General features: G+C 35.8%; 2 protein-coding genes across 2 annotated transcripts in view; both read right to left on the reverse strand.

The window, feature by feature from the left end:
* Positions 1–600: 600 nt before the first annotated feature.
* LOC306881369 (noelin-3-like) lies at positions 601–7,940 on the reverse strand. The gene is made up of 6 exons (XM_079435449.1): positions 7,706–7,940; positions 4,743–4,886; positions 4,011–4,166; positions 3,427–3,646; positions 3,191–3,297; positions 601–2,258 (listed from the first exon to the last, which is right to left on the reverse strand). Exons 1-6 carry the CDS (start codon positions 7,772–7,774, stop codon positions 1,581–1,583), a joined length of 1,374 nt encoding a protein of 457 aa, XP_079291575.1. The 5' UTR covers positions 7,775–7,940; the 3' UTR covers positions 601–1,580.
* A 10,460-nt stretch (positions 7,941–18,400) lies between these two features.
* The window catches only part of LOC306881365 (collagen alpha-1(XI) chain-like), an 86,284-nt gene continuing 82,657 nt past the window's right edge, over positions 18,401–22,027 (reverse strand). The window contains exons 66-67 of the mRNA XM_079435437.1: positions 21,447–21,680; positions 18,401–20,137 (exon numbers count right to left, since the gene is read on the reverse strand). Of these exons, the coding sequence (XP_079291563.1) occupies positions 19,991–20,137; positions 21,447–21,680 (381 nt within the window). The 3' untranslated portion in view covers positions 18,401–19,990. The remainder of the gene's footprint in view (positions 20,138–21,446; positions 21,681–22,027) is intronic.

The following is a 22,027-nucleotide window of genomic DNA, read 5'->3' on the forward strand; positions in this document are numbered from 1 at the left end:
AGCAGATGAGAAGAGAAACAAGATGTGCAAATGTTCCTTTAAGAGGAAAATGGATGACTTTGTTTTAGGTATTTGTGATTCAGGTTTATGAATATTGATAGAGCATCCTCTGGCAAAGAACTGGTTGAATCACAGAAAATAATAGCATAATTAGCTGTTCTGTGTCAATGTTTGCAAATTCTGAACCTTCATCACTGTCTTTTATCAGGGAGAGGAATTCTGAATGAGTAATAAACAGAAGATAAGTTTTTTTTTTTTTGGTCTGATCATTGTCACTAAATGAAGAATCAACTCTTTGGTGTAGATGAGAACTCAAATAATTTCTCATCGACATCAAAAGCAAAATCACAAAGCCCTCTGAAATTTCAGAAGTTCTTTCATCCACAAATTACCTTGGGCAGAAAAAAGAAAGAATGAACAAAGCCTTTGTCGGATTACATCTGGAAATTTGAGGTATAGAGGTACCATTATTGAATTGCATTTCTGACAAAAAACACCACGACTGCTGCCAGCTGTTGTGGGAAAGTTGAGATACTAAAATTAATTATTTTCTCAGGCTGTATGTATATTTGAAGTACACAGAAACAATGTCAAACCATAAACACTTAAAGTAACAATTTTTAATTGTAATTACACTGTACAATGTGAAATAATTTTTGATTTGACAGCTTTAAAGGGACAGTTTACCCCAAAATGAGGATTCTGTCAACATTTACTCCCCCTCATTTTGTTCCAAATCTGCATGTTTTTCTTCTCTCTGTGGAACGTGAAAGAAGATATTTTAAAGAATACTGGGAACCAAACAATATCGGAGCCCATTGATTTCCATTGTCTAGATATTGTTCTCAAAATATCTTTTTTGGTGTTCCACAGAAAAAAGGAAGCTTGTTTATTTTTGGGTGATCAATTCCTTAAAATCAGGGGTGTCAAACTCAGTTCCTGTAGGGCTGGACCCCTGCAGAGTTTAGATACAACCCTAATTAAACACACCTGATCCAGCTAATCCACTCCTTCAGGCTTATTTGAAAGCTACATGGTGTGTGTGTTGGAGCAGGGTTGGAGCTAAACTCTGCAGGACTGTGGCCCTCCAGGAGCTGAGTTTGAGACCTGTGCTTTAAATGTATGTCATAAAAAGAGCTGAAAATATGTTCATACTTCTCTAAACATTCGACAAGCTAAAACTAAGAAACAATTTGATAGATCAGTATATAATGTCCATAATAAGGATGTTTTATTTCATGTTTCTAAGTTTCTAGTAGAAAGTGTTTGTTACATTCTTTGCAGAATCGAGTATTATAGCTGAACACCACTGCTATGGACTGGAAGTTGCACAAACATTTAATAGAGCTTTAAAAGTCCATGAATATCCTTATCTGAGTCCGAGTTTGAGTTTAATCATGATTGATTTACAAATGGAGGAGTGCAATGCTGACTGACATCTGCAGAGGCACTGAAACTCAAACTAAGCTCATCTTTTGACTTAAATATATAAAACCCATTATTTCACAGCAATACTACGGGGATTACAGATCAGTGTAACTGCAGAATCAAAGTTTTCCTCTGACCTCAGGGTAGATCCCTCAGGATTCATCGTCAGTTTTAATAATGTGGAACAGCGTGACGTTGAACAGTACCTGGTGGCCATTGTTCCAGCCATAAAGTGCGCGATCCCTGGCGTTATAGTCCAGCATAGACATGTGAAAGTATTGGTTATGGATGGGGATGTCCATGTACTCGTAGGTAGAGGTTTTGGTGGAATAAGAGTAGTATACCTTAGCACCGGTCAGGTGGGAGTTGGTGATGTACAGCGTGCCGCAGATCATGAAGGACTCACCTGCATTCCGTTTGGAGTATTCTGTGTTCCAAGAATTCAGCACCTGGATGGTCAGAGGATCCAGCTGGCTGATCACTATATTCCCTGCATTCTGATTGGTGGCATAGATGGCCCATAAACCGAGCTCATCAGCCATCAGGTCAATGTCGGAGAATCCGCCCCAGGTGTACGGGTAGACGTTGTGGAATCCGGCGGACTCAAGCGCTCTTTGGGTCATAACCCGGCCACTTTCAAAGCTGTATCTGACAATGATGTTGCTCTGATATTTGTTGTAGTACAGGGAGCCGTTGTAGACCACATGATTAGTTCCCGCCCAGTGGAACGGAAGGTTGTAGGTTCTTAACTCGACCCCAGACACAAAGTCGCTTACTGATTTGTACTCACGGACAATCTTGTTGTTTGTATAGCTGTCCATGTACCAAACCTGCATTTGAACATTACAATGGTGATAAATAACATTTGAAACTTGTATTTGTATGCATCATTTATAGAGCACAACATAGGGCTCGGGAAGTAAAACTCCATACAGAAATTGATTTTTACAGATAAACCCTTTAAGACACCTCACCGTGAATTATTCTTCAGCAGAAGACATAAGTCAGTGTGACATGAAAAATCAAACTTAAAATGTCAAAAAATAAAGTGGTGGAACAAACCATCATATTGATGTGAGAAATTATATATATTTATTCAGTAAAACTTATATTAACATAGTACAACTATTTTGATACATTTTTAAAATGTGATTTATATCTACAGTGACAAACTGAATTTTCTGCATTTTTTTTTCAAATCAATGCTGAAAACAGTTGTGCTGCTTAATATTTATTGCAGAAATCATGATACATTTTTGACATCTTATTTATTTGATGACTAGAAAGTTCAAAAGAACACCATTATTTACAATTCTGGTAACAACTTAAAGTTTGTATTGTTACTTTTGATCAATTTAATATGTCCTTGCTAAATAAAATAAAATAATATTTTTTTTACACAAAACTAAATAAGATTAAATTATTTATATTAAATTGTATTTTTATTAAATTATATAAAACAAAAATATGATTAATATTAAATAATTTATATAGAATTTTATTTAATGTATTACATTTTTATTTATTTTAATATTAAATTACAGTCTTGTATCTTTGTCTCTTTTTCTATCTTTTTTTCTTCTTCATTTGCTTCAAATCAAAGTTTATAAGTTATGATTAATCTCAGAGCTGATTGGTTTTGTTCATGTCATCGAACTCTTTATTTAATTTTTTTATGGATACAAATAATGGAAAAACTAGTTCCTGGAAGCAATGCTGCTGAAAAGTGGGCAAACACTGTGGCATAGTCATAGATTATTACCTTGTTGTTCTTAGGTGAAGCCTGAGGGTCTGTCATCCAAGCTCCAAACCTCGTTCCTGATGTCTTTACAGTGATGGGCCCCGTGATTTTCATCAACTTACCACAGGCTGACACAATGAAGAATGACAAGTAATGTCAGCTGTTATATAAGCATGTCAACACATCTTGAACTTTAAAGGAACACATAACATATCACACAAGGAAATACCACGAAAGTCATGTTGAGTTCAACTCACTGAGTTTGTTCATACAGTTCCTCAGCCTTCCCTCCAAGCCGAGGACCCTTTGTTGGAGCTCCTCATAATCATACGCTCCTATCTCCTCCTGGATAGCAGTCAGCACCAGAGACAGGTTCTTGATCTCCTCCTTGAAGTGGGAAATGAGTGTGGCGTCAGTCTTGTACTGCTCCAGCACTGGAATCAGCGGCTGCAGTTCGTTCATCTTCCCCTTCAGCTCCTGCAAAGCCAGACAGACATTTAAATAAGAATCACACGAGACAAGATTTGCTTACATTAACAGAATTGACACAGCTAGTCCAGTAAACAGCAAGATGCTCTGAACAATGACATGTTAGACCGAAATGATATTACGGGTTGGAAATAAAACATGACCTTTAGAGGTTTACAGGATTTCCAGGAATGCTGAACTGCGTGTGGCCTTTTCAAACGTTTGTGATGGATAAAGACAAGAAGCTTTTAAGTGGGATTTGATTCTTCATTCTTGGAGAGTAATGGCAAGAATGTGGCTCTTTCAAACCGTTCTGTTCGCATGAGAAAGGACCATTGATTTTCTCTGAGGCATGACTTTAATGGTTGCCCACCTGAAAGTTTTTAGTCAATAATGTTCTTCGGTTCGACTCGATTTGTCTGAACTTTGATCGGAGTCCTTTCATCTGGCTCTCCATTTTCATGACATACTGGAAGTCCCTCTGGGTCCTCAGGTTCAGCACTTCGATTGATTGCGACATGTTCTGAATCTGAAGAGAGGAAGATGGACCGAAATGAAGTTAGGATCCATTAATCATTCTTTGAACTGCAAAAAGGAAGATGCGTTAGATTTAAATGATATTTTCAACTGGTGTATATCAGCCCTGACACCATGTCTCCAAGGATTTCTGCATTTCCATAATTCCACTCAACGCAACCCAAGCAAAGACGGAAAGATGTTATAGCTGACACATTTAAAACAGGACAAAAATGAGACTATGAATCGGTTAACCCTATTACTTCCTTCACTATCATCCACCAAACAAAAAAGACACAAAGGGGCCAATAACTATTGCAGAATTTTTACAGTAACAGAGAAGAAAAGCGTAGGAAGTAGAAACACGAGGGGGCTTAAAACACCCTTCAGTCCTTTCTGCATTACCGTCATCTTTATGCTCCTCCACAATCAGCTGCAGAGAAGCCCGTGGCGTTCTTAATAGATGACAATGGAGTGCAGTCGAGCATAATGCTTTCAATTTGCTAAAATGAGAGCTTTTGTTATCTAAACCAGATCTCAATATAAAGCGCCATCAGAGTTCTTAGACACACATTATGTGCACACACACCTTCTCCAGTAGCTGGCGGAGCTGTCTGCTCTTTGCGTCTCTGGAGCACAAGTTCTGTTCTGGTGCCACCACCGTACAGATGCAGCGGCCGTCGGCATCTTGCGCTGAACTGTACACCTGCCAGCCTTCCTTTGGTCTGATGGTCTGTACACAAATACACACAGGCATACATTGCATATCTTGGTGTCTGTTGTTTACAATTTAAAATTCTAAATGACATTTTTCATGCAATGAATTTTAATGACATATAATGCGACATAATCTGATTTTCATGCCTCAAGCATGCTTTAAGCAGCAGAGTGATACTGAAATGTGGATATTTAGTGAGAACTACAATAAACTTGCATGGCACACTATTCACTTCCAGTGCTTCATTTTATTATGCTTTTTCAGTTTATAACTTATTACATTTTTTATATGGAGAGATGATTGAGTAAATATGCAAATCATTTTTAAATATGCATATCATTTGTTTTGTGTGTAAATCTGGGGAGTCTATATTTTTGTTAAAATGAATAGCCTGCTTCAAATTTCTTTGATTCCACAAGCATGGCTTTCATTTATTATGTCCAGCTATCCGGGTAAAATGATTTTAAAGAAATAGTTTACCCAAACATTTTGCAGAAAATTTACAGCGAGTAAATCAGGCCATCCCAGATGCAAATGAGTTTGTTTCTTCATCAGAAAAGATTTGGAGAAATTTAGCCTTACATCACTTGCTCACCAATGGATCCTCTGTAGTGAATGGGTGCCGTCAGAATCTGAGTTCAAACAGCTGATAAAAACATCCCAATAATCCACAAGACCCGAGTCCATCAATTAACATCATATAAATTGAAAAACTGTGTGTATGTAAAACACAAATCAAAAATAAGACATTTTTAACTTCAAACTGTTGCTTCTCGTTAAAATGTCCATAAAATAATTTTCTCCAGAGAAAAAGTCATCTCAGCTGAATCAGGAGATAAATATGCACAGAACAAGCACATTTCACAAACGAAAACATGTTGGTGGATTTTGATTTGAGTGGACATCAGAAAATGAAATTTTTCACTGGAGGAAATATTATTATGGATTACAGATTAAGTAAAAAACACCTTAACAATTGATAATGGATGCAGATTTTCGCTTCACACATCAATTGCTGGACTGGAGTCCAGTGTGAATTACCTGTAGATTATTGTGATGTTTTTATCAGCTGTTTCAACTCTGATTCTGACGGCACCCATTCCATTGGTGAGCAAGTGATCTTATGCAAAAGTTCTCCAAATCTGTTCTGATAAAGAAACAAACTCATCTAAATCTTGAGATGGCCCCTGGGTGAGTACATTTTCAGCAAACTTTAATTTTTGGGTGAACTATTCCTTTAAATCTTTTGTCTCTGACTCTATAAGACTCTTTACGGCTACATTTGAAATCATATAATAAAATCACAGGAGAAATATCATGCAGTATTCCACTGAATATTAATTTCCATTCACACTAATTCATCAGAATTCTGAAAGCAATTCAAGCACACGCCACTAAAACATGGCAGGCCATAAATAGCATGTTTTGACGACAAATAGCACCCCGTCGCAGCACCTTCATGATAAAGCCTCTCTCTGCATTCATCCTCCAAAATTTCCCTAGATTGTCTGCAACAATAAAGGTGCTTTGTAAACACCCACATTCATTTTCTCCACTCTTGCAGCGGGCTCTGAAAGGCCGGCTCTGGGGACTAGCCTTTTACAGGCAAGCTGAAAAAGAGAGTTCTTTACACACTCTGGCACACTTCCTGATGCTGCTGCAACTAACAACTAACTGCAATTTCAGCAAATTGTAACATATCCAAGTTGGATGGGTACTTCCTGCTAGTTCACTGCCATTATGAAATATGAGCAGAGGGATTCTGCTCCTCAAATAAGACCTGCAGCTGGGTTTATTAAAACTGGATGAGAGATCCTCATGACACTTTGACTGATACTACGGATTTCTTTTATTTCCGTTCACGAATTGCATGAAATTCATGCAGTTATTTGTGTGCCACATGACAAATTATTGGCTGTGCCTCAACGATGCAGATCTGATCTTGACCCAGTGCTAAAATAGACCCATCAGGGATTGTGTACAGATTAATAGTAGTGTTGAGAATAGACATTTGCTAATTTAAACATTTTATCATTGCCATAGATGGTAGATTACTACTGAACTCTCAATTTAACAAAATACATTACTACTATATTAGTATAACAATACTTTAAAGTAGGTTAAAATTAAGTTAAAATGTATTGTGTACATACAGTACTGCAGGTAATTACTGGAATTATAGGTTATTATTGTACTACTTACTGTAGTAAACATCCATCTTAAGTTGTTTTACATTATAAACTGTAGCCTAATATATTCTAGTATTATAATTGTAACAGAGTGGAGAGATGAAACACAAAGAGCAACATGTACACAATACACCGTATGACATGCTTTATTTTTTAATGCAATATATAGCATTTAACTAAACACTAGACACTTTATATAAAATGTTAGCAAAGCCGAAGGTGAAATAAACCCATTCAACGCCAATTCTCAATACAGGCGGATGTACAGAACAGCAGAAATAAGAGAGAATGCTTGCTGAATGATTTAATGTACAATAGCACATTCGCTGTAACAGAAATAAAAAGGTCTAAAAATATTATTTCGGACCATTTGTGCTGCAGTCATCGAGGACGTTTTGGAAAATTAGACTTTTTCGCTTTTGAATCACATTTTTAAAGTATCCCACATCTATCAGCATTTATTTTCACTTTCGCTCTGAGTTTCCATTAAAATGATATTATCACACAAGTAGATCTTACTAAATACATTGCTTTTGTTTATCACTTTGCAGATATCCCGTTCCCATGTCTCAGAGGTGTAGTAGGAGCGGGACTCAGTCATGTCAAGTTTGTGTCTGTAAAGTCAGGAAGGTGCGCAGCACTCACCGCGGAAGGGCAGTAGCCGAGCAGAGCGAGAAAACACAGCGGTTTCAGCACCACGAACAGCGCCCGCATTCTGCCTCCAGTCTCCCTCCTACGTCTCTCTTACAACCTGCTTCAGTCTCCGATGTTTCAGACCGAGCTTCTTGGCAGTATCTTGGGATCGGAGACCCTCGATAGAGCCGCGGAGAGTGCGTGCGCTGTCATCGTCGCTCCGGGCGCAGAAAAGTTTGAGAGATGTGTGGAGACTCCCAGCGGATATTACATCATTAGAGCATTTCTGTGCGGGGTTACTCATTCATTACTCGAACTAAAATACATCCAAGAGTAACTTAAATAGATAAAATCACGACTTTTATATCTGTGCAATGTAAGGATTAAAGATGAAACATAATCAAAATGTCCATTAGATGTTGCTCACTATCAGGGACGTGCAGAGAATTCCTCAGGGGCTCAAATGGGGCAATATGAGGGGGGAGGGGAGGGGGCGGGGCCAAAAGATTTGATCCATTACTATATTATATTTTTGCAAGAAATCACTTATAGTCATCAAGCCTACATTTATTTGATCAAATCAAATTTTAATATACTTTACTAATTTACTTTGCATTTTATGCAATGTTGAATTATTAACAATGTTGGAAACCTTTGCTACTTTTTTCAGGATTCCTCGATGAATAAAAAGTTAAATAAGAACAGCATTTATTTAAAATATAACTTTTCTAACAATATACACTATACCGTTCAAAAGCTTGAGGTCAGTTTTATTTTTAAGGAATTAGTTTTATTCAGCAAGGATGTGTTAAATTGAAACAGTGATAGTAAAGATTGATATTGTTAGAAATCATCTCTACTTTGAATAAATGCTGTTCTTTTAAACTTTTTATTTATCAGTGAACCCCAAAAAAGTATCACAGGTTCCAATAAATAAATAAGCAGCACAAGTGTTTCCAACATTGTGTCACGTTCCCTCTCGGGATACAAGGAGGTGCGGAGACGTGGAAGTTCCAAACAAGGTTCTTTATTGGAATCCAGCAGACAGACAGGGAGCATGGGGAGAGACGAACATCAATGACGTTTATGACAATAAGACCGGACACAGGGGCTAGGAAACACAGGGCTTATAAACACTAGGAAAACAAGGAACAGGTGTGGACTAATCAAACACAGGGCTAGGGACTAATTAAACTAATGAAGACAAACGAGGACAGGAACAGGAAGGCCAAATATGGGCACGGGAGGAGGGGAAACACAAGACAAGGACTGACACATTGATAATAAATCAGCATATTAGAATGATTTCTGAATTAAGGACCATGCATTGAAGAATGGAGTAATGATGCTGAAAATTCAGCTTTGAATCACAGAAATAAATTATATTTTATTAAAATAGTATAAATGTATATTAAAATAGAAAAACATTCTTTTAAATTGTAATAATATTTCACAATATTAGGTTAAATTTTTTTCTGTATTTTTGATCAAATAAATGCAGGCTTGATGAGCATAAAACACTTTCATTATGGTGCATAATTAGCAAAAATGGTAATATAATAAAGTCTTTTCACGTCACCATTTCGCCAGCCTACACTTCACATAACAGCTGCTAAGATAGTTTCATCAAATATTAAACGATGTATATATCATACATAAATATAGGTGAATTGAATAGCCTGTATTAACATTATTGCGACTTTTGGCGCTGCACGGTTTTGTGCAGTGCTTTTGTATTCATTTAGCATGCATTTTCCCAGAGATGTAATTTGATTTATAAAATTAGACAAATCCAGATCGCTCCACAAATAAACTCGTCGGTCCCATGTAATTTTCAACCGATTTATGAATAAGAACGAAAAATAACCTCTCCACTTCACATATTGTCCAATGAAATTTGAACTTCTTGTGCCAGATCATGATTGATTGGTGTAGCTACATGACTAATGGACATTGGTGAATTATGTAATATTCTAAAATATGTAATATGGATTTTTAATTAAATCGACACACTAGCTTTGATGATTGATGAAACATGTTTAAAATATTGTTTGGTTTAATTTTTCATATGCACTCACTGAAAGAACCATATATGGCTCGAGAGCCTATGGTTTCCGAAAACGCACACAACCCATAGCTACGCCTCAGAATGACAGATATGTAAAAATAAACAGGAATTTTTGAGCGAGTAGTTACTGTTTTTGTACAAATTGTCATGTTAATTAGAATTCAAATGCATTTTGTTTTATTGACCGCAATATCATTGCTATTTGTCCGAGAGGGGCACTTTTGAATAATTTTGAAAAAGGGCAGGGGCTCGAGCCCCCAAAGCCCCCCCCCCCTTCTGCACGTGCCTGCTCACTATAGAGATAGAAATATCCTAAACAATACAATTAACGATTATTTTAGTAGTTTACAACAAAATGTATTTGGAAATAAGAATTGCGGTTTAATTGTAATTTTTTAACGTAACTTAAATATAATAGAATTGGTCTTATCTAAGTTATAGCCTATGTTATGAAACAAAAAGGTGGTAATCATTCATTCTTTTTTTTAACACCACTGATTTCAGCAAAACACATGATGTGTATCTTTCATTCCACATTGTTATGTGAACAACCATTCAGTATCTTACAAGGATTTTAAGTCTCACGAGTAGAGATATCGATATAAATTTTGGTTCATGTCCAGTGACACATAACTAATAGGCCTGTCTTGTGGTCCATTAAGTGACTCAAATTCAGAATTCAGTAATTGCCCAAACTAGAGGTTCACACTAAGAACGATAATTATTAGGATAAACTATTAAGTTTTAATTCTAGAATGCGGAAGTCCGCCCCACACGATTTGGTTCGATGGCGTCTTTTCACCAAAAGCCAAGGTATGACGAACTCAGATGCGTCCAAAGATGAATCACGTATAGCCCAGCTTTGATCATTACACAGCAAATGGGAATAGACCGCTTTAAATACTATAGCTACTTTTCATGGAATTTCCAGTAGCCAAAAAAATAAATACAACACTTTAAAATCCAACACTTTAAGCTCAAAAGACTGAATGTAATCATATGTTCAATGTGATGACTAAAACCTATTTTTTAGTTCATCCTTCAAAGATTAAAAGTTTCAGGATGTAGGAAAACTAACACTTTTATTTTATAATTATAAAGACGTAAATTACCACAGTACAACAAGTAGATGGAATTGTTTTATATAACATTACAAATAATTTTTTGTCACTTTTTGTACAGAAGTATGAAGTATATTAGGAAAGGTCACAAAGTCTCAAGAAAAAACTTTTTCTTTCTCAAATTGTGAATGAAATTAGACAGCGAGCGAAAAGGCTTTCTTTATAATAACTGAAGCTATCAGTCAGTTCAGTGCAAACTCATCGAGTGCCACAACTCCTAATCAATGAATCTATGTGACTAAACTTCACAATGAAACTTTTATTTACATTGTGTATCCACTTATTTGTGTGCATGTAAAACATCCCTAAACAAACCCATTCAGTGTTTTACGAGATACTGAGCGGATTCTCGGTCATTATTATCAATGGTTACAATACTCAACGCTGCAAAATGACATTGTAAATGGGCTCATTTACTGTGCTGTTGAACAACCATATCGCTTAATTTATTTGTTTTTCTTTTTTATTGAACAATTACAAATTATGTTCCACATCGTAGTAATATATCTCAGTTAATCCCGCAATATATTACTTTGCATTAACCTGACCAGGCAGCCAGGGTATGGCAATGCCCCTGATTCAGATGAACTATTATTGGAATAACTTTCAACATTTTTATCCCAGCTGATGAACGATAAAAACACAGCCCATAAAAATCCATTCTTATTTGGAGAGCTTGCATTTAAAGCTGCCGCAGTGCACACTTATAATAAACAGAACATTTAGAAACATGAAGTTTAGAATACTTAATAATCCAAATGATTTATTTTGAAATATGAATATACATTAAAAAAGGTAAAAAATATAGTTCCATGACATTTCTATTTGATTGTGTATTTGCTACAACACTACTGCATATAGAAGGAAAGGTAAATGAAAGGTAGCCTAATATAAAAGGTCACCTCACAATTGCTGTACACATGATTAATCAGGAAAACAAGTATCTCTACATATCATCTACAGACCAGTATATGTTAAAATTGCCTCATCAGAGCATAAACTTCACTGTGCCTCTGCTCACATTCCCAATTAGTTGCTTGGCAACGTGTGGTTAGTCTGTCCTTTTTTTAGAGGTAGGCTTCTGTCTTTATCGGTTCCTTTATCAAAAGAGAAAACCTTTTTTTACTTTAGTGTCATACCAGTTTACAGTCAATGTCAGTGAAATCACACTCATTTAGATACATTACTGAACAATTACAAATAAGTTGGCTTTGAATGATGCAAGCAGTCATTTTAATCCAGTAATGCTTCACTGAAACCTGACGGCACCAGCTGGGGCCAGAAACAAATGCCAGGATAAGCAGGGCATCTCTGTGTTCATAGTTAGCATGTGAGGTATCCTTTTGATGTTTGGCTTAATTAACTTAGTGGCGTGTAATGGCAAGTTTTACCCAAGTGCAGCAATAATACACATCAAAGTCCCTTTAAATGGTTATTGTTGTATAGACAAGGACATATGAGTTTACATTAAAAACCTGCTCTCCTTTATTGCAGAAGCTGCAGAAGTCACCTTGGTCTTTCCAGGAGGTGCCCACCCCCCCGAGCACACATCAATCTAGCTATGTATCAAAGCTCAAAGCATCTGCAGACAGACATCTCAGAGACTGTCTTCAGAACACAAGCCAACATAGTGTCAACAAGTAGAGAAAGAGAGAGAGAGAAAATTTTAATAAAAAAATCAATAACCATGCCCTAATGAGCAGTTATCTTTCTCACTATTCTATGCATTTACATACAGGCATATTTTCAACACTTGGAGAGAAGAAAGGATGAAATGTGAACTAGCAAACAATGTACAGTCTGCCAGTCATTATTGCTAAATAAACCTTTTCTCTTTTATCAGAGAGAGTTTTGTTTTGCATAAGGTACGGTTGACTGTACATTATCCCGTTTACACAGCTACTCATCAAATAAATATATAAAAACATAAAATATTGATCTTGAAATGATATATTAGGCCTGTCTTGAAGCGTTCACTAATACAATGTATTAAAAAATTGCTATCTGTACCTTCTGGATCATCTGCAGTGGATGGGTGCCGTCAGAATGAGAGTCCAAACATCTGATAAAAACATCACAATAACCCACACGACTCCAGTCCATCAGTTAACTTCTAGTGAAGTGTAAAGCTGCGTGTTTGTAAGAAACAAATACACCACATCCGTAATCTAATAACGCTCTCTCCTGTGAAAAAGTCCATCCCCTGTTGTCCTCTAACATCAAAATCTTCTGACATCTTCTGACATATCTGTTTTCACTTGTAAACAGTGATTGATCTGTACATATTTCTTTTTTGATTTAGACTGGAGAAAGCAATATTATGGATAGAGGACTCACATTTTAGCCAGAACCGATGGTTTAAAGCTAAAATGATAGATTTATTTCGTACAAACATGCAGCTTTTCACTTCACATTTACATTTACTGATGGACTGGAGTCAAGTGGATTGCTTTTGGATTATTGTGATGTTTATATCAGCTGTTTCATTAGTGAGCGAGTGATTTAAAGCTCCATTTCTCCAATTCTGTTCCGATGAAACGAACTGACATCTTGGATTGCCTGATGGTGACTAAATTTTCAGCAAATCATTTTTGGGTGAACTATTCCTTTAAAACTCAGCCCCGCATGGGAGGCATTGACTGAGACAATAGATGGCACCAGTTTTGTTTCTATGAAACAAGAGGGCACGAGAAGTTTACGGTGTGAAATGAGAGACATGTAAGTTGTGTCGTTTCAGTTACCAAGATCAGTGTTCATATGGACTATTGTAATATCAGGAAATGGACAGTGTGTGACTGACAATTAATAATGAAATATTCCATTGAGCTGTGTACTAATAGCTATAATCAATAGAAATTGTGAATTTACAAAAGAATACAAGCTGTTAACACATAAAGTCACTTTTCTTTGAAAGCACTTAGAAGCTCACACAGAAATCACTTTCAAAGCAGCTTTCTTTTGGTCAGTATGGTGAATCCACAGGCCGTCGACACATGCACAGTAAAAAGTTTCGTTCTTGCCAATGCGATATTTGTCTTTCTACTCATTTAAACTAGATTTGAGCGATCTCTTAACCTTCGCACACAAGTACGTCAAAGCAGGTGTCTATTGTTGTTGCTTTCTCAAGGAATTTGTTATGTCATCTTCTCTGTTTTTTTTTTTTTCTGTCTATAAAACTAAGGCCTGGGCTAGTGTTATAAAACTTTGTGGTCAAAGTAATTAGTGCCAAAAAAAAACGTGTATGGAAGCTTGTTTCCACCAAAAATCCATTTTTTCTTCTTCTCACGATACTGAGTTTATATCTCATTATTTTGACATTTTCTCTTGCAATTATGAGAAAGAAAAAAAAAGTCAGAACTGTGAGATAACTCAGATAACTCTGAACTCAGAATTGCAAGATATTAAAGGGATAGTTCACCCCAAAATGGAAATTACCCCATGATTTACTCACCCTCAAGCCATCCTAGGTTGTATATGATTTTTTTGTTTATTCTTTCTTTTTAATAAAGGCCTTCAGAAGTGACTTGATGTGAAAAAATTCCATATTTAAATGTTAAGAAAAGGAAGAAAAGTGAGAATCGTTAGAAGAAAAGTCACAATTACCTTTTTATTCCGTGGTGGAAATAAAACACACACATACAACAAAAGACACTGAATTGCACCTTTTTCGTTCATAATTCAGAGAAAAAAAGCCAGAATTGTGAGAAATAAACTTGGAATTAGTGAGAAAGTGTGAGAACTGCAAGAAAAAAGGCAGAATTGTGAGATAAACAGTCAAAATTCTTTTATTTTTTTATCTTATTCTATCTGATTTGATCTTATTTGATCCAAATTAGATTTTTTTATCCTGTGGTGGAAACAATACTTAAGCAAGCTGAACGTACAGTGAAAAATCTGCCTACAGTATACGCATCTTATGCTAATGATGAAATTGACAGTATGTCACATGCACTGTACGCATACCCTGGTGTGTAAAAACTGAAGTATACTTTGTATTTATATGAGGCCTTAAGTGAATTTTCAGTCTTTAAGTTGTTCTAATGAGAGTCTTTAGGGCATGTTTTCTTTTTAAGAAGATAAAAGTCTGATGGTGTTTCATAGTGTACTGAATAAACGGTCTCTTCTCTGACACTTGTTTGATTCCAAGAGCAGTGCTAAGGTTGCACAAGTGCGAGCGCAGGACGTTTGCTTCCCTCAACAGGTTATCACTAATGGCCTGGTTGCCTTTGATTATACTTCATGTTGTTGTGGCTTCAGAAAAGCACAAAAAGATTTTGAATTAAAAGAGACTGCGAATAAAAGAGAGAGAAAAACGGAGAAAGAGGCCACCACACGCTGAGACACTGACCCAGCAAGCTGCAATGTGCGTTGCCTGAATCACGCTAACACATTAACTCTGGGCATGTTTGTGTCTGGCATCTGGCCACAGCTGCTGCCTGCTAGAGCTCTGAATGAAAGGTGTTCCCAAGAGGAGCGGGTGCCAGACACTTACACACACACACACACACACAGGCACACAGCACACAACACACCCACCCACACACACACACACACACACACATGTTGGTTTTTGTGGTTTATGGGGACTCTCCATAGGCGTAATGGTTTTTATACTGAACAAACTGTGTGTGCTATTGCCCTACACCAACCCTACACCTAAACTTAGCCCTCACAGGAGACTTTGTGCATTTTTAGATTTTCAAAAAAACACCATTTAGTATGTTTTTTAAGCCTTTCGAATTACGGGGACATAGGCAGTGTCCTCATAAACCACCTTCATATTGTAATACCTCTGTCATACCCATGTCATTTTACAAATTTGTGTCCTCATAAACCACATAAACATGCACACACACACACACAAACAGAACATTTACGAAGAGACGTTATTCATGAGCTGGAGCGGCTCACCAGTCATTACTCAGACAGGAGCTGTCTCAATAAAGGCAAATAAGCTTTGCTGATTTATTTTGGACACTTAGGCACATCAAACATGGAGGCGGCAGGGAAGCCAAAGATAATGGACTTTCTTCTCGTGGAACATTTGGCAATAAATCCATTTAAATTTTCATATGACTATCGCTGAGCTCTCCCAGTAAAGCTTTGCATGTGGTATGCTGTATTTAACTTAATGCATGTGGTACGGTTGAACCCGTCAACACCCAAGAAAGCATTACAAGAAAGAATACAAAATAAGTTTTTTAAGAATTAATGGGCATGATGAACACAAACAAGATTTAAGCCTCTGTCAGAAATTTGTGTCCTGTGAAATGAGCTGTAAAATATATCAGCCATGACTAAATAGAAAATGTAATGATGATTAAATAAGTTCTGGAACTGGATAAGAACAGTGACTCACAACGGACAAATAAACATTTTTGTCATGTGTAGTTGCTCATCATTTGCAATTTTCTCCTCCTTCAAATCTGTCATTCCCTAGCTCTTTTTCTGTCTCTGTTTGACTATATCTTTTTTGAATTATGTATTCATAAATTATTTTTGGTTGTCTGTGGCAGCTATGTCACATGCTCAATAAGTGCATAATTTGTTTTAACAATTACATTAAACCATGCATATTCCACCGTTCAAAAGTCTAGGGTCAGTAATTTCTTTCTTTTTTTTTATTAATATTTTTATTTAGCAGGAGCACAGTAAATTGACTAAAAGTTAAATTAATAGTAGCTTGAATAAACTAATCACAAAAACAAAAGGTATTACTGAAAATTATGAAACCCAAGCAGAATCCCAAACAAGCAAAGTCATGCAAGCAAACTTTTTGTCAGTTTTACTAGAGAATATTATTTCTGGACATTAGTGTTGCCTGTTTTGTCCACCGTGTAATCTAAAAAGTAATTAAAAGAAAATTGTGTTCATCTGTTTTGCACACAAAATATTAAAAATAGACAAATGTATTTATTTGTTTGAAACTTTATATGAATGGTCCACCTTTTCCCAATTATGCCTTTTTTTTTGACAAATTTAATATTTTAATGCATTGGGATCATTTTAAAACCGCAGTACTCTATTTCCGAGGCTAATAATAAAAATATTGACAAAAATGTCTGTAAAACAAATCTGAAGTCTTAACATGACACATACATGAAAGATAAATACAGTAACTTACATAACTTAATCTGATCCAATTTCAGTCTTTTTCTGATCATCTTTGGCAGCTTCTGTAATGATGCGCTAATGTTCTTCTAAATAAATTTGAATGCAGTCACTATAGTTGAGCTATATCTGATCTGCTAGCCTTACATTCACTTTTAACAGACATGCATGTTTAAAATGTTCAGTCTTACCAATATACCTCCTCCTATTACTCTTTGCTCGTTTACTTATTTCATACTGGAAGTGTTCTATAACTAGTAGCTAGTATAAATTTAGTCATTATTACTATGATTATTTGCACAGGTAATACTGTATTTAACACTGTGGAATCACATTGCTCTTGGCACATCGATGTTTGTTTTTCTTTTTTTTTGACAGAAGGATGACCCCTCAAGCTAATCAAATTCAATTACACCATAAATCATCCAACAAAGGGCAGAAAGGCAACAGAAGAGATCTACAGTAAAAGCTGATGCAACGCCAGGTCCTTGAACTCTAATTCAATTACTGTTATTCTAGAAGTACAGTTTAAATTCAGAGCAGCTGCGTACATGCAACTGTACCAACTCCTGATTGATGAATATTATCTTGAAAGCACTGACCCCTCTTCAGGATTATAGGTAGTTGTTTTCAGATTCTACACAGATTTTCATTCATACACTGCATAGGTATTTTTAAAACGTGTTTTTAAATGGAGATTACTGGGGAGAATCTCCTTTTGTATACACCAATTGGAATTAAATACATATTGTAAATATAGGGAGCCAGGGAGAAAAATAAAGGAAAAACTTTACTAATATAGCCTACTGCACTCTCCGAGTGATACACAGACACACTGGCCTTTTTTCTCTTCACCCACAACGCTTGAAATGTTTTTTCATTAAAAATGTGTACTACTTAAATTTCTGTAGCCGTTTGTAATCATGTCCTCTGTCCTCTCTTCAGAATCAAACTGTTTCCGTACCCCTTTATGAACCAATATTTTTAACCCAAAAAGTAATTTCCTACCTCAGACCATTAGTTCAGGGTCGCTAAATGCATGGCTGTTAACATCCAAGGCACTACACATGCAGGAGCTCATAGCCGTGTGTTGCTCATCAGGTGAATTACCATATTGAGTTTCTGCTCCAGCAGCTGAATAATTACTTCTGCATGAGCTGTTCACCTATAGCACCATGGCAACATCAGCTAGTAAAGAAACTGCAAATCATTCTTCTAGATTTCAGCATCATTCTGTTAGCATTCTGTTACAAGATTTAGTAGAAGATCAACAAGACATGCTTCAAAAACCAAACATGCTTTACATCCAATGACATTATGACTTAAATGGTATGACTGAGAGTGGTTTTGAACTGAAATGATAAATCTTTGTTAGTTTGGGCAAAACTGAAACAGAGTAGATTATCTACTTGAAATGTAATCGATCATTTATTCCAGGTTTTACATAAATTATAAGTATGTTACACAGACGTAAGTTCTGAGTCTATTGTCATATATTGGAAGGGGTTTCAGGGACACAGATAGAACCTAAAAACAATGGAAGCATAAGAAAAATAAAGCAATCAAAACAAAGCTTGAGCATGACAGAACCACAAAACCCGAACAAATTTCAGCACAGAAACTTTAAATATGAAGAAAAATGAAGAATGCAACAAGCTTTTGCACATACAGCACAAAAAAGTGTGACTGAGGATTCACACAGATGTGATTCATACAAACAGTAAACAATTAGCAATTTTAATACAATACTGTCCAGAATCTGCAATATCGATGAAAAGCGCCTCAAAATAGTTGTTTCTGCTTTAGATCTAGAAGGGTTAATTATAGCAATCACAAAATAACCAAACAAAAGTTTAACAAATAGTCTTTTTTATTTTTAAAATTCCCTGCCTCAAATATATAAACTTGATTTTCTAACCAAGGCTCTGTATGTACAGGGTTGAACATCTTTGAATTGGATACGTCTTTTAAGAGATTGAGGTATAGTGTCAAGAAATTCAATCTGACATCAAGTTACTTTTCATCAAGTTTCTTTAGCATTGTAGAGTCACTGATTACCACAGCATCATTGCTACCACTTGAGAACAAAAGAAAGCTAGTGGAAGACTGTTAATCCTTCACTATGTTAGACATGCCCATGTATTAGTGGACAAAAAAGGAAACTTCAAGTGCTTAAATTGGTCAATATTTACAAAATGGATACTTTATAATTACAAATTTGGATAGTTTGAAATGCTTGTTTTATTTTATAGTTGGCAGGGACACTTGATTGATTGACATCTTGTGAAGAAATCTGTCGCACTGGTTTTCAAACATGAAAACAACAAAATTCTAGAGAAAATACTCTTGATAGTTATCAATATTTCATCAAATCAATTTTTATGCACATGCAAGATTTAAAGGCAATCATTAAAGAACAGTATTGTACAAAATAATAATTACAGTTTTACCAAAAAAATGCACTTTCAATAGCACCTTAAGTGTTTGGGTGTTTACAACAAGAGCACACCACTGTGGTTGTCTTGCTCTGAGCAGCACCTGGAGGAGGATCTGTAATGGATACAGGGAAAACGGGCAGGAATGGGATTGGGAATTAATTGGGTTGGAGCTTGGGGAAGGACTGGGATCAGGAGTAAATGGTGCTGGGATTAAGGTTGGAATGGGACAAAAAAAACAAGGCTTAAGAGTTCAAGTGGAGGAAAAAAAAAACAAGTTTGGAAATAGGAAAAGGCTCCTACAGGCTCTAGAGTGGTGAGATGGTAAAGGAATGGGTCCTCCTCCTTCTCCTGAAAGTGCGCCATTGTCCACCAGGTAGTTTGTGTCCTCTTTCTGCTTTATTCCAATTGCAGGTTTCAGTTGTTCGATGAACATTCCATTTCCGATTACACAGTGCGGGTGCTGGTGTGTGTGTTTCTGGCGCAAGGAGAGGGTGGGCAGGGGGTCTCTTGGCTGGCCACACTCCTTGACCTTTGCCAAAAAGGTAAGATGGGGTGTCCTTTAGCCGAGGAAGCAGACAGGGCCTACCTCAAAGCCAAACCTTTGACTGGATTCCCCAAAGTCATTCAACATGACATCGATGATAGGCACCTGGTCGATGCGAGGAGTATTAATTTCCATCACAGACTTAGAATATCCCTGCTTTTGCTGAAAGAGAAAGAGATGAAGTGTGTTATAAACTGTTTAAGCAGAATTATACAAAAATAATCTGTATAATTCTGTCAAATAATTCTGATAATCTAATTTGATTGGACAAGCCAAGTCCAAGATCACTGAGGTTTCACAGTTTGTACGAATTGTTAGCGTTAATGAAAACTATTAAAAATAAGTTACATTAATAGAAATAAAGCTGAAATAAAATAAAAAATAAATATTAGATGAATAACCTAAAATTTGGCAATTTATTCAAAATAAGTACTAAAATTATTAAGACTAAAATATATGTATATATATATATATATATATATATAATACAAGTAAAAAATGTGTAAAATATTTAAAAAAATGGTTAAATATTAATAAATACTATAATCGTATATAAATAATGCTAAATTAACACTGATTCACTGGTATGTTTTTACAGTGCTTCAGACCACAATATGAGAAAGGAAGTGAATTAATGTTGCTTAATTAAGATATAGTATGAATATACAATATGTGACCCTGGACCACAAAACCAGTCATAAGTAGCACAGGTATATTTGTAGCAACAGCCAAAAATACCTTTGTGTGTCAAAATTATACATTTTTCTATTGTGCCAAAAATCATTAGGATATTAAGTAAAGATCATGTTCCATGAAGATATTTTGTACATTTCCTACTGTAAATATATAAAAACTTAATTTTTGATTAGTAATATGCATTGCTAAGGACTTCCTTTGGACAAATTTAAAATCAATTTTCTCAGTATTTAGATTTTTTTGCACCCTCAGATTCCAGATTTTCAAATAGTTGTATCTTGGCCAAATATTGTCCTATCCTAACCATAATGCTTATCTATGCAGCTTTCAGATTATGTGTTAATCTCAATTAAAAAAAAAAAAATGTAATCTTATGACTTTTTTTCTGGTCCAGGGTCACATATATCAGTACATACTGGATATTAGAGTTTTTTTTTTGTTTAAATATATTGGTATCTGCCAATATTAAATGTTTAATTGTACAGCTCATTTCCTCTCACCTTCGCCCTCATCTAATGTTCACTTTAATCAAGTTCATCTTTAATTTCTTTCAAGTTAATATTTGAAAAAAACATCTTTAAAAGTAGTTAAATGTTATAAAAAAAAAATCTCAAAATGAATATCCACTTTTTCCTACTTTGTTAAAAATTATATTTACTTTTTTGTATACATAGTTTAATTTATTTAGGCAAAATAGTACAGAATTTGCTAACTGTAATATGGGAGCATCCCTAATGTACAGTATAAGCAGCAAACTGATCAACAGCACTCTCACCGAGCAGCCATCTGAAAGAGCCTTGATGAAGGGGTTGTTGTCATAGGACATTTCCTCATCATTAGAGCCCAGGAAGCGCAGCGCCTTGTCATAGTTGTCAGCCTTGGCGTCATACCAGGCCACAGACTGATGGCATATGTATGTGAAGTTCTGCCGGGCAGAAGAGCTGAGCAACTTGAGGAACGTCATCTGGACTGAGGTTATTGAGCTCTCCTCAACATCCACATAAGACAACTGAGACACAGGGAATAGATGGGTCAAACATCTGGCCTAAAGAAGAACTTTCAAAAACTGTTCAAAGTATCGCAGGGATGGAAATCGTTAGGAATTGAATGGTTCTTCTTTACAATTCTTTTAGTACTTTTGAGAAAGAACCTTTTAATAATTAGTCTGTACATAAAAATAGTAAGGCCGGCTAGTAAGCGATTTAAACTGACAACATGTGAAGACAAAACTGATTTTAGTCTTCAAAGAAAAAAAAAAAAACTCAGACTAATTAATTTGCTAACTGAAGCACTCTGAAGTTACCATCCAGGTTAGATTGGCAGAAGAATGCTGACATTTAAGGACAGTTAAAAGAA

The sequence above is a fragment of the Barbus barbus genome, assembly GCF_936440315.1.
Source record: "Barbus barbus genome assembly, chromosome: 15".
NCBI lineage: Eukaryota > Metazoa > Chordata > Actinopteri > Cypriniformes > Cyprinidae > Barbus > Barbus barbus.